The following is a 12,426-nucleotide window of genomic DNA, read 5'->3' as shown; positions in this document are numbered from 1 at the left end:
AAACCTAGATATTACTTTGAAGTCCAAATTATTAAACTGGTAGTGACAAAACAAGGAAAAAAAGGTAACTATCATATACCCTACTACTAAAGTTTAGTAGGAAGTCTAAATATATATATATGATAAATGATTTCTTTTAACCAGTTTCCTTAAAGTCAGAGAAGATTTGAAGAACAAATAAAACTTTCTGTAATTTTAGATCAGTACTTTTTATCTATCCAACATACAAAGAAGCTATTATTCTATAATATGATTCATTAATGACTTAAATATTTTGTTGTAAAGAATTTTACCTGGAGAACTACTTGGTACAAAAATGTCTGCCGGTTGTTTTTTTATTTGTTCTTGATCATCTTCATATTCAGCAGCTTTTACTTCAAGTAAATCTGGGAAAATGATTTCCTCCATAAAATCTTCATCTTGGCCTTCAGCAAAATTTTGTAAATTATCACCAAGTGAAAAATGTTTGGGATAACTATCATTTACTGATCTCTGTTGAATACAAAAAGAAAAAAATAAGTAAATATGTTGTCCCCATGATTATATATAGATAAGTGAGATGTATTGGGACCTTACTGTGAATCGTCTTTCTGAGCCATGCCACCTAGTTCAAGTTCAAGCTGAAACTGTTATAATAAAATTTCATTGAACATAGGAAGAACTCATTTAAGGCTTAATAGTATACAGTATGATTTTTCTATAACCTTTCTTTGCAATTCACAATAAAGGACTAACTGAAATAGAACTACAGTTCAAGTCCCTCCTCTCCCATGGAAAATGACCTGAGATATTGGACTATGGCATTTCAACCACTGAGAATTCACAGTGTAAGGCAAAGCCCAGAGACATCAGCCCATGCAGTCTTAAACTGCATTTTTTTTTCACCATTCAGAAAGCAGTATTACCTAAAATTATATGGAGCAGTCATGCTGGTTTCTGGATGGTATGTATGTATGTATTTATTTATTTATTTATTTTAAAGATTTTATTTATTTATTTGAGAGAGAGAGAATGAGAGACAGAGAGCACGAGAGGGAAGAGGGTCAGAGGGAGAAGCAGACCCCCTGCTGAGCAGGGAGCCCGATGTGGGACTCGATCCCGGGACTCCAGGATCATGACCTGAGCCGAAGGCAGTCCCTTAACCAGCTGAGCCACCCAGGCACCCTCTGGATGGTATTTAAAAGAAAAAAAAAAAAAGATTCAACATAGAAGTCTATGGCAGAGTGATTATAGTGAAATTCTGAAATATGATAGATACTATAAAAACTATAAACAATCTGAATATAGGTATCAAAACACATGTATTACTAAATATAAAAATGGATACTTTTATATCAGGATCAGAAATTCTATATGAGTCTCTTCACACACACAAAAAATCACCAATTTATTCTTTTTTTTTTTAAGATTTTATTTATTTATTTGACAGAGAGACACACAGCAAGAGAGGGAACACAAGCAGGGGGAGTGGGAGAGGGAGAAGCAGGCTTCCCACTGAGCAGGGAGGCCCATGCGGGGCTTGATCCCAGGACCCTGGGATCACGACCTGAGCCGAAGGCACACGCTTAACGACTAAGCCACCCAGGCGCCCCTCACCAATTTATTCTTGATTGACTTTATTTATCTAATTTGAAATCTATATATATTGAAAAACAGAAGGAGACAGAAAGTGTGTGTGTCATGCAAATAAAATCCCTCAATTTTCCAAAACATACATTTGTGGATAAATAATTAAATTAAAAAATAATCACAGAATTCCTTTGAATATTCCTTGTAATAGCCAATTACATGGCTTTGACCAGCTCTGACAAAATTAAGAAATTAACATAGTTAATCAACACTTAGGTTCATACAAGTCATCACAACATCGCACCCTCTCTCTTATCCCCATCATGAAATCAAGAAAGTATTTTATATCCAAAAACCTTTGTGACATTTTTCCAGAATTCAAACCAGGTATGACACTGACATCTAGAAGCAAGATTTGGGGGATCTTTACACAGAGGATCTCTGAAGATTCCAATCACCTACAAAAAGGGCCTTGAGCTCCCATTATCAGGCATCCCTCATAATACCCCTGGTGTGGACCAGGGCTTACAACAGGCCTTCAGAGCTAAGGTTTGTCCTGACGGCTGAGTAGATCAGCCCTCATCTTGGATCCCAGCCTTTTATTTGTGACCAAACAAGTCACTTGTATAAACCTTACTCTATTCAATTGGCCTATATTTTTAGCCTGAGACAAACTGTGATTTCAACCAATATAAGCCCCATCTGACCGACTATTCCTCATTTAATCTAAGGCTAGCTGCTCTCCCAGATCACCTTCCTGGTCTTTACTATGCAGCTCACAGCAAAGCAGTGTCTGTGCTATTAGGTGTTGTGTGACAGGTAGTATGAGGCCAGAAGGCATCCATCTAACTTTCCATTCATAACTCGAGATGGATACACCTGAGCATGGTGTGGTACAAAAGAGATATTACCCCCCGCCCCCTCCATGTCGCAGGAACACACCTTGCTAATTGTGGTATAAGTAGAACTGTCAGAAAATAACCTTGGACCTCACTCTGGGCTGCCCAGACAACATATTTGGGACCAGGACTCCCCTTTCTCCCAGCAGGAAGAAACTCAGCCTCACAAATAGTGGTTTTCTCCTGTGATGAGGACAATAGTTTCCTATGGACCTCAAAGTCACCAGGTACAGGGCAATGGCTTTTTAAGACAAAGCCTCTAAACAACCCACATCTAAACCTGACTTACTAAAGCCCAAATAGCCTATTTGCCTCACTGATCTAATTTCTCTCATGCCTGCCCTCTGGGAAGGAAAAGCAGCCAAAACCACAATAATAAAAACCACTGACCCTGGTATCCACTGGGTGGATCTTCTCGTTTTCCCAGAAAAGCTCATTCCTTAACCCATATTGTGAGACTCCAGGAGGTCAGATGACTTGGCAGAGCATGCACATGTTTGAAACTCATTTATTCAATATTCATTGGAATATTCATTGAGTGCCTAATATGCTTCAGGAAGAAAATAAACAAAAAGATATAGAAATACATGCTCGGTGGTGGTAAGTGTGTTGAAGGAAAAAAAAAAAAGCAACACAAAAGGATAGAGAATACCAGGCTAGGGGGGGGGGGGGGGGTACTATTGTAGATAGGGTTGTCAGATACAGTATCTTAAATGATGTGTCATTTGAACAGAGACCCAAAGGTAGTGAGAGAGAGAGAGAGCATGAGGATAAGGGAAGAGCTTTTTAGACAAACAAAAGGTGCAAAGTCTCTTGCATATTGTGAGGAATAGGAAGGAGGCCAATCTGGCTGGAGTTTGGTGGGAGAAGGGCAAAGTGGTAAGAAATGAGGTCGGAGAGGTACCAAGGGGGTCAGGTCACATAGGCTTTGGAGGACGTTAGCTTTTATTTTAAGTGAGATAGGAAACTATTAAAAGGTGTAAGCAAAAGAATGATCTGTCTTAGATTTTAACAGGAGCACTCTGGCCACTGTATGATATAGAAAAGAGACTGTTGGGGCACTAGTGAAAACAGAGGGAGACACTGGCAATGATCCAGATGAGAGGTTATGGTGGCTTAGACTAGGGTTATACCAGTGGAAGTAGTGAAAAGTGGGTCAGATTCTGGAATACTTTGAAGGTAGAACCAACAGGATTTGTGATGAATTATATATGAGGTCTGTTAGTAAAAGAGGATTCAAGGATGACATGAGGGTTTGGCTGAGCAACTGGAAAACTGGAATTGCCATTTACAAATATGATTCTATTCATATAAAAGTCCATGTATGTGCAAGTCTGGGCATAAGCACTGAGAAATGTGTGAAAAATGATAGTGGTTTATCTCAGAGCAGTGGGATTTCATGTGATTTTTAGGTTCTTCACATGGTTTTCTGCATTTTAAGAAATAATGTATATACTTACCTTAAACTTTTAAAAGATAAAGCTCTTTTTATCATAGAAAAACCAACAATAACAAAGAAGGAATGAAAGGACTGGGCAGGTTGCAAAGAAAGGGGGATGGAAAGGACTGGAAAGTAAATTGGGTGTCCAAGAGGGACTCAGGAGGCCTGAGGGATTAGGCAAGGCTAAGCTGCGTCAGAAGATACTGGGTAGAACTCCAGGGGATAGTAGTACTGGGGGAGGGGACCAAGGAAACCGTGCAGAGACTTAAGGCAGAGAGGACCTGGAGAAACTGTAGAGGAACAGGAGCAGACGGGGAGACCAGAGGGATGGACAGTCATGGAAAAGACCCATGAGACCGACTGGTATGGGAGAAGAGGACCACCAGGGAATAACAGGGGGCTGAGGAGTTTGGGAGGCATGGGGAAGAACTGCTAGAAATTAGAAGGGTCTGGGATCAGACTGGGAGGGATGAAGAATGAGGCATCTATGGAGAGTAATGGAGATTACGGAGAACGGGGCGGGGTGGGGGGAGGCACTTGGAGAGAAGGACAGGAACAACAAAAGAAAAAGAAGATACAGGCTTTGGAGCTGACAGCCAATGCTTCCAGCTCTACTGATGTTTCACCCTCTATCCCTGAGCTTCCTCACGTTTAAAGTAGACATTATAGTAACACCTGCCTCATGCGATTACTATAAGGATTGAATGATGTAATCCGTATTAAAAATTTAGTACAACATTGGGCATCCAGTAAGTACTCAATAAATGTTTGGAATTATCATTTTGAACAGATTCTTAATTCAAAGAGAAGAGGGTGGCTCAATAATAAAAATTTCATCTCCCATCCAAGTATTTCATTCTATGCCTTTAATAAAGAGCTAATTTGCCTGGGACATGAGAGGAAGGGAACAGATCTGACCTGCTCTGAACACCAGCCCACAGCTGAGCCTTCCTCACCACTTGGCATGAAAAACCAAAGACTTTCATCCAGGGAGACATTGATCTGTGGAGTAAACAACAGTAGACCAGTATTTAGGGTGGAAAAGAGTATTTTTTCTGCTTATCAGTGGAAGAAATACTTTTCTGTAATATGGTAAACAGTAACTGTCATCTTATTCATGAGCAAGGAGCAGCAAGAGTCTGTTTGGTTCATTACGTTTTTTGGGTTTTGTTTTGAAGGTTCTGGTAACTACAATAAGAAACAGAATAAAGTAAAGCCCAAATGCTCTGCCTCCCAAACTCTCTCTTCACTCTAGCTAGAGTACTAAGAGTATTACTTTACAGTGCGATCAAAATAGGGGCTCAGGGCAAATCTTTCTTTTCTCTCCCTGTTTTTGGATGCTCTCATGGATGTGTGCGCTCACACACAAGTACCACCCAGTCCACCTACATTCTTTTGTGGTTATAGACAGTTAAAAGTATTAAAAGCAGGAGGGTGCCTGGCTGGCTCAGTCGGTTAAGCGTCTGCCTTCCGCTCGGGTCATGATCCCAGGGTCCTGGGATCGAGCCCCGCATCAGGCTCCCTGCTTAGGGGGAAGCCTGCTTCTCCCTCTCCCACTCCCCCTGCTTGTGTTCCCTCTCTTGCTGTGTGTCCCTCTGTCAAATAAATAAATAAAATCTTTAAAAAAAAAAGAGGTATTAAAAGGAGCATATCCTTAGTTATAAATTTGCTGATAAATAAGCTTTCATTTTTCAGTACTGTCAAGTCTGAATCTTTTAAATGTAAATCACGTACCACTTCTTTCTCACACACATATTAAAAATGAACTGTTTTTAGGGAGATTTGGGAAGGAATTAATTCTATAATAAAAAGTAAAACTCATAGTTACTAGAAGTCAAAGAATTTAAAAATATATAAAATACAAAGCTTATCTTATATCCTGTTTGTATCTACAATTTAGCTGTCACATTAACTTTAAAAGTTATTCACCCTGCAACAACGCTGCATATCAAAATTGTCAGTATGTACTTTACTTCCCTTTATCTCTGCTCATCACAAAACCACTTGCTAAGCAGATACTCTTATCTAGCAGTTGGTATGGGGAGTCTTAGAAGCCAATATCTCTTCTTTTTCACCTCTTTTCTTGACACTCCTGGACCAACTTTGACAAGCTTCCAATTTTTTATTATTCACAGTTACATAAATCCAAATTAGGCACACTTCTATTTGTTGAATGAATAGCACGGATACACATTTTTTTTTTTTTAGTCTGCTTTTATTTTTAAATTTAATTCTTACTAAGCACCCAAGAAGAGCATTGTGGGGGAGACAAAGATGATTTTTAAAAAATTCCTTGCATTTTAAAATTTGTAGAGTTAAGGGGCGCCTGGGTGGCTCAGTCATTAAGCGTCTGCCTTCGGCTCAGGTCATGATCCCAGGGTCCTGGGATCGAGCCCCGTATTGGGCTCCCTGCTCTGCGGGAGGCCTGCTTCTCCCTCTCCCACTCCCCCTGCTTGTGTTCCCTCTCTCGCTGTGTCTCTCTCTGTCAAATAAATAAATAAAATCTTTAAAAAAAAAAAATTTGTAGAGTTAGACTCATTGCTTATGGAAGAAATGACTAATTGTCCATTATTGTCTTTCCCCCATCTCTAATAACAGAATCTACTTTTAGTGGGGGACCTAAATATTTTCCCCACATTCCTTTAAGGGAAGTAATGTGTGCAGCTTGCAGGTCTTGTCCTGTAAGAGATCAATCTGCAATGCTCTGGCTCTTTCCTTCTTTCCCTGTGGCCAGCAAATAAAGGCACTGAAGCTTTCCCACTGGACTCTGAGATAGAAACCATCTGCTGAAGATGGCAGAACTCTCCTAGCAGTTTAGACTACTTACCTTTTACAACTAGAGAGAAATGAAACTTCGATCCTAATTAAGACATTTTACTTGGAATCTTTTGGCTAAAGCTGCTCAGCAACCTTTACCCTAAATAAGATAGTTTCCCAAAACAGAGTTGTTTTGTCATTTCAAGTTTCAAAATGTGATTACACATTGAGTTGTAAAACAAAATCTGTAAGTCAGGGATCACCTATAATATTTTATTATAATTTTTTAGGATAAAAATAATGTCAGCTACGAATAGAGAATGCTGCAAATCGGTATGAGGGATCTTTGTGGAGTGACAATAATGGATTATAGTGTTGACTAGCATCATTCTGTAAGTTTACTAAAAATCATTAAATCATACACTTAAAATGAGTGATATTCTGCTATATAAAGTATACCTCAATAAAGCTGTTCTAAAAAATATAAAAAATTATTTACCTTAGGCCACTGATATATCTTCTCATCAATGAGTAGCTGAGGTGAGGATTTTTCACCTTGATTAATCTGAAACACAACATAAGTAAATGGTATGGAAAATTTAATCTTCACAAATATAGACATATTTGTGCTCATAAGTCTTTTATTCAAAATGGATAAAAATCAAGATTTCTCAATGCTTTTCTTTTAACTAGTTATATACATGTTTTCCCTTGAGATGTCATATATAGTTACCATGACCAACTCAACTTTTCTTGGCTTTAGGTTTGGAAAAAAAAGTATGGAAAAGAACTTGAAGCTTTTGGGACTTAAGGAACTATGTTAAGGCTGAATTTTCACTCTTTTTTGACAAAGAAAAGTTTATTATCATACATATTGCAGTAAACAGTAAATATGAAAACAGGAAAGAAAAAAGAAGCATTACCTTAGCATTTTTTAGCTTCTCTCTTACTTTGCCTCTCAACGTTCCTATTACATTTTGATTTTCTTCTGCATCTAAATCTATCAAGAAGTCAACATAGTACAGAGTTCATGACACCTTCTTATAATAAAATAGCAATAGCGGCAAAAGTGCTTAAATAGCTAAACTGCATGGATTTCTAAAGATCATGACAATTATGAAGGCTGAGTCATTGCCCCATGTGAGCTTAGAACTTAAGACCAGTGGCTGTTGTCCCTTCCCTCTTTTCCAATCTGGACTAAATAGGACTGAAACTTGCTTCTTTTTGTGACTTTTTCCCCTACCTTCTATATCCTCAGCTATTGGAGACAGTCCTTTACAGTCAGTCAAAAAAAAAAAGAAAAAAAAGAAAAAAGCAAGCTCAGATAAGCATCTGAACAGTCCTATTCTATGTAGATTGTTCTGCAGAGTATACAAATAACAAAGCCAGGTTACTTCAATCTGATTAAACTGGAGAGAAAGGAATAGAGAGAAGTCTCTAGGTACCCATTTTAACTACTTATGTCAGTTCTGAAAAATCAGTACAATACTGCCAACCCCTACTTTTGCCAGCTCTTAAAGGATATGAAACATAGAGCATAAACAAGGTTCCAGGTAGTGTGTACACTCCAAGTTATGTGCTATTTTCTGCTCATCCACCAGACAATCCACCAGATGGACTGAGAAAGACAGGGGTTGTGCAGTCCTATGTACAGTAGAAAATGGAGGGCCTATTGGTTATTCTGCCTTGCATTTTTCTTTTTCTTCTTTGAGTACTCAAAGGTTGTATAGAGGCTAATGGAAATAAAGGGTAAATATAAAACTATATCACTACAGGTAATGAGAATCTTAATTCTTTTTTTTTTAATATTTTATTTATTTGAGAGACAGCGAGAGCATGAATGGGGTGAAGGGCAGAGGGAGAAGCGGGCTCCCCGCTGAGCAGGGAGCCTGATGAGGGGTTCGATCCTGGAACCCCGGGATCATGACCTGAGCCGAAGGCAGATGCTTAACCAACTGAGCCACCCAGGCGCCCCAAGAATCTTCATTCTTAATTGCAGTATTCCTTGGTAAGTTTAAAAATTACTAGTTGGTTTGTTTATACTCTACTCCCAGAATTTAGAATGGCAGATGCCACAAAGTCGGGTCTCAATAAATATTTGGTGGATGAATGAACCAGGTTTCAACCATATTTATATATGTTTCTCCCTGAGATCTGGAGCTTCCTGAAGCAGGTTCTGTATCTATGCTTGTTTGTGGACTAACACAGTCTCAAGCACTAGTGGCTTCTTCATGTTTGTAGAAAGGGAGAGAAAACAAAATTTGGTTTTATTACATGTGTTGACTTTACTATGTATTTTCTTATGCCCATCTTATATTATCTAGGAAGTTTAGTTTCTGTTTGAACTCATTTCTTAAGAAACTTGTGTTCCCAGTTGAAACCCTAGGATAGGATTAGTCATTTATATCTTTAAAAAATAGAAACCAGCAGTATCAGAGTTGTGGTATACTTATTGAGAACCTTTTTGGAGATGCTTGTTTACATTTTCTTCTGCACTGTTATCTTCTGACATCTGCAAAAAAGTTGTGGGGAGCAGGTTACCTTATATCTTTTTGTTTTGGCATTGAACATCTTTTCATATGTTCATCAGCCCTTTGAAAGTCATCACCTTTAAAATGCCAATTCATGTCCTTTGCCTGTTTTCCTAAGTTTCATCTTTTTATCAATTGGTATAAACTCCTTAAATACAGTGAATTTTTAAATTAAGAAATTTCTCTCTGTAATATCAAAAAGGACCTTTTAATGATAAAATCCAATGGTTAGTTGTTAGTGTTGGTATACTGTCAACTTTACACATCTTTTAGGAGGGCCAAATAAGACCAGACATATGAAAATACTTTGAAGCTCAACACTCTATCCATGTTAGCTACTACTTGATTACTCCGTAACATCTGATAATGTTGGGTACCTTTATTTTCTGAAAACTTTCTATATCATTGCTCTCTGCTCTTCTACTTCTCTGGCCACTTATTCCCTGTGTTCTTCAATGGTCACACTTCTCTTCATAGCTTACATGCAGGCACATTCCAAGGCTTTGGAGAGTGGATGTATTCCTAGGGCTTCCCAAATCTTGCTTCCAAGGCTTCCAACCTTGACTGCTATCCTGAATACCATATTTCTAGTTGCCTATTGGTATTTCTAATTGAATATCCTACCATTATAAAAAAACTCGATATGTTCAAACTTCCTTTTAAGTTTTTTAAGCTTCAATATTCTGAAATTAAACCATACTAGCAATGTCAAGTCTGTTTTTAGAACAATATAGATTATGAGTTTGTTTTTCATTTTAAGTTTAAATACAATAGCAAAAGACTCCTTAACTAACAACTAAAGTAAAAGACATTATCACAATAAGAGTCTCGTCTACATATTTCCTGAAAGAACTTCAAAATCCACCAGTGCTTACTGTATCACACTTAAGAACTATTAAGAACATAAACTAAGATGTTCAGCATCTTCCTCAACACAATTAAAAATACCTAATTCTATTCTGGACCAAGGGACAGTAAGTGATTGATAGAGGTCTCCCTTTAGTTTCCAATAATCTCAACCAGCATTCCCAGGATTCTGCACACTTCTTCATAACTTCCCATCCCTCTAGAAGGGATAAAATATGAATATTAACTAGAGTTACTCTAAAAGACCTGTAGATATTGGTCCTATATATGTTTTATTTATTCACTAAAAAAAAGAAAAACTTTTTTTTTTTTTGGAGCAAAGCAGAAAATGGACCGCTGGCTGAGAGAACAGGTAAATGAATTAATATTTATATAAGGGAATAAATAAATAACTCACCTCTAATACTATGGCATAACTAACACACCAAGGAGTGTAATTCATTCTTAAGCTTATTATTTTTTTTAACATGCGAACTATGTGATATGAATATAGAACCAAATATATCACATTGTTCAGGACTATCCTATATTTATAATTGGGCTATTAGTATAATCAAGATCCTTATAATCTCCATTAATACCTTACCTTTTTTTTCATATCTTCTTTTCTCTTTAAGATCTTTTTCATGATGGTTCTTTCATTTCTACTTCCTAAATAAATAGGAAGTAGTCTTAAGGATGATATATTACTGAAAGTATGGTGTTATACTTAAAGGTATGCTACTTAATTTTTTAAATTTAACTAGAAATTAAACAAAGAAATACGCTATCACCTTTAGTATATAGTAAAAATTCCAGTTAATGTAATAAGACACATCAAAGAAATAAGAAGTATAATTATTAGAAAAGAGAAGACAAAGTTATCATTGTTTGTAGAGGATAGGTTTTTATACATAGAAAAGCCAAGACACTCAATCAAAAAGTTTAGACACAATTAGAAAGTTAGGTGGCAGAATACAAGAGGAATATATGTCAAAGCTAATAGCTTCCCTATATGTTAATATAATAGAGAAAGATCACTTTCATAATAGCAATACAACAAAAATATTTTCAAAATACTTAGGAATAACTTCAGTTAAAATATGTGGAAACTCTCTGAGAACTATAAAACTTTAGTGAGAAAAAATATCTCATTAAACATGGAGATATATACCAGAGGCAGGAAGATTGGTTAGGAGGCCATTATAATAGTCCCAAAGAGAGATGCTAGAGATCTGAATCAAAAACAGAAGTGGGAATGGAGAGTGGAAAGAGCTTCATTTAAAAGATAAAAATCACAAGATTTCATGAGCAATTACATGGAGAAGACAAAGTGAGGGAAGAACCAAACCAGGTTTTTGGTTTGAGTCACTGAGAAGTAGCGTCATTTCAAGTATTGTCAAAGTAGGAATGTAGTTGCAGTAGGGATCAATAAGTTCAGTTTTTGGATGTTGCTAATGGATCTTTATGGGACATTCAGGTGAGAAATCCAGAAGATGATTAAAAATACTGTAATAGAAGAGAACAGAAAACAGAAGAAAATCAGGTCTAAGTTAACTAAATTCTTTGTTTAATCAGTCAACAGACATTTAGGAAGTTGATTTAAGACTCTTTAAAATATCTTTAAGATTCTTCCTACTAACATACCAAAATTAGGCACAACAGGAATATAATGCCAGGAAAAGAGAATTTTTAATTTATTTTGCATTCTGCAAGAACATCTAAAATAACCTTCAAATCAATACCTAGCTTGCTGATATGTACATCTAAAATTTTATCTGCTACACTAGGGGAAACTTTAGGGACAGCACATCCCATAGATAGTTAAATTATAATAAATTTAAAAAATTTTTAACAAGGTACTGTTTTGTAGATCTGGAGATGTTTCTAACCTGGTTCATTTATCATTCCATAAATGATATAAGATAAATAAATGATTATAGACAAAATAATAAATAAAATTGAAGATCTGGAAGAAAATTGCATTTGCTTTTTTGAAAATCTTGCAGAAGTAAGGAAAAATTGTGACTCAGACTTTTACCTTCTTACAGAATTCAACTCTCTTTATTGAAAAACTCGATCCAACAGTTAAACCCAATCTTCTCTTCAAGGCTATTGCTAATTTGCAATTCTTGCAGTTAAAGCTCTTTCTAAAGGGTAAGGAAATTGAGGATTAGCTATTTTTGTATCAGATGACCTGGAGGTCCATAGTCAAAACCTGAGAATTAAAGTCAAGTAGTTCATTCAGCCTTTTCTGATTCACAGCAAACAGAAGGCAGTTTATGTGTATAAATGTTTGCCTCTTGCGTAGCATTTAGAAATCTCTAGGTTCTGCAAATTTATCCAGTTGTGCCTTTATCACTATGGTGATTCCTGAAATTAA

The 12,426-nt window shown here is 36.7% G+C and overlaps 1 protein-coding gene across 1 annotated transcript in view; it reads right to left on the bottom strand.

Annotated features, from left to right (window-relative positions):
• The window catches only part of CC2D2B (coiled-coil and C2 domain containing 2B), an 89,415-nt gene extending 78,723 nt beyond the window's left edge, over positions 1 to 10,692 (bottom strand). Inside the window, exons 1-6 of the mRNA XM_021700104.1 lie at positions 10,651 to 10,692; positions 9,127 to 9,178; positions 7,590 to 7,666; positions 7,165 to 7,231; positions 4,828 to 4,922; positions 294 to 492 (exon numbers count right to left, since the gene is read on the bottom strand). Coding sequence (XP_021555779.1) covers positions 294 to 492; positions 4,828 to 4,922; positions 7,165 to 7,231; positions 7,590 to 7,666; positions 9,127 to 9,178; positions 10,651 to 10,692 — 532 coding nt within the window. The remainder of the gene's footprint in view (positions 1 to 293; positions 493 to 4,827; positions 4,923 to 7,164; positions 7,232 to 7,589; positions 7,667 to 9,126; positions 9,179 to 10,650) is intronic.
• Positions 10,693 to 12,426: the final 1,734 nt, after the last annotated feature.

This window comes from Neomonachus schauinslandi, chromosome 6 (assembly GCF_002201575.2).
Source record: "Neomonachus schauinslandi chromosome 6, ASM220157v2, whole genome shotgun sequence".
In the NCBI taxonomy this organism is placed as follows: Eukaryota; Metazoa; Chordata; class Mammalia; order Carnivora; family Phocidae; genus Neomonachus; species Neomonachus schauinslandi.
The sequence above is the reverse complement of the archived record's forward strand: the minus strand, read 5'-3'. Positions and strand labels throughout refer to the sequence as shown.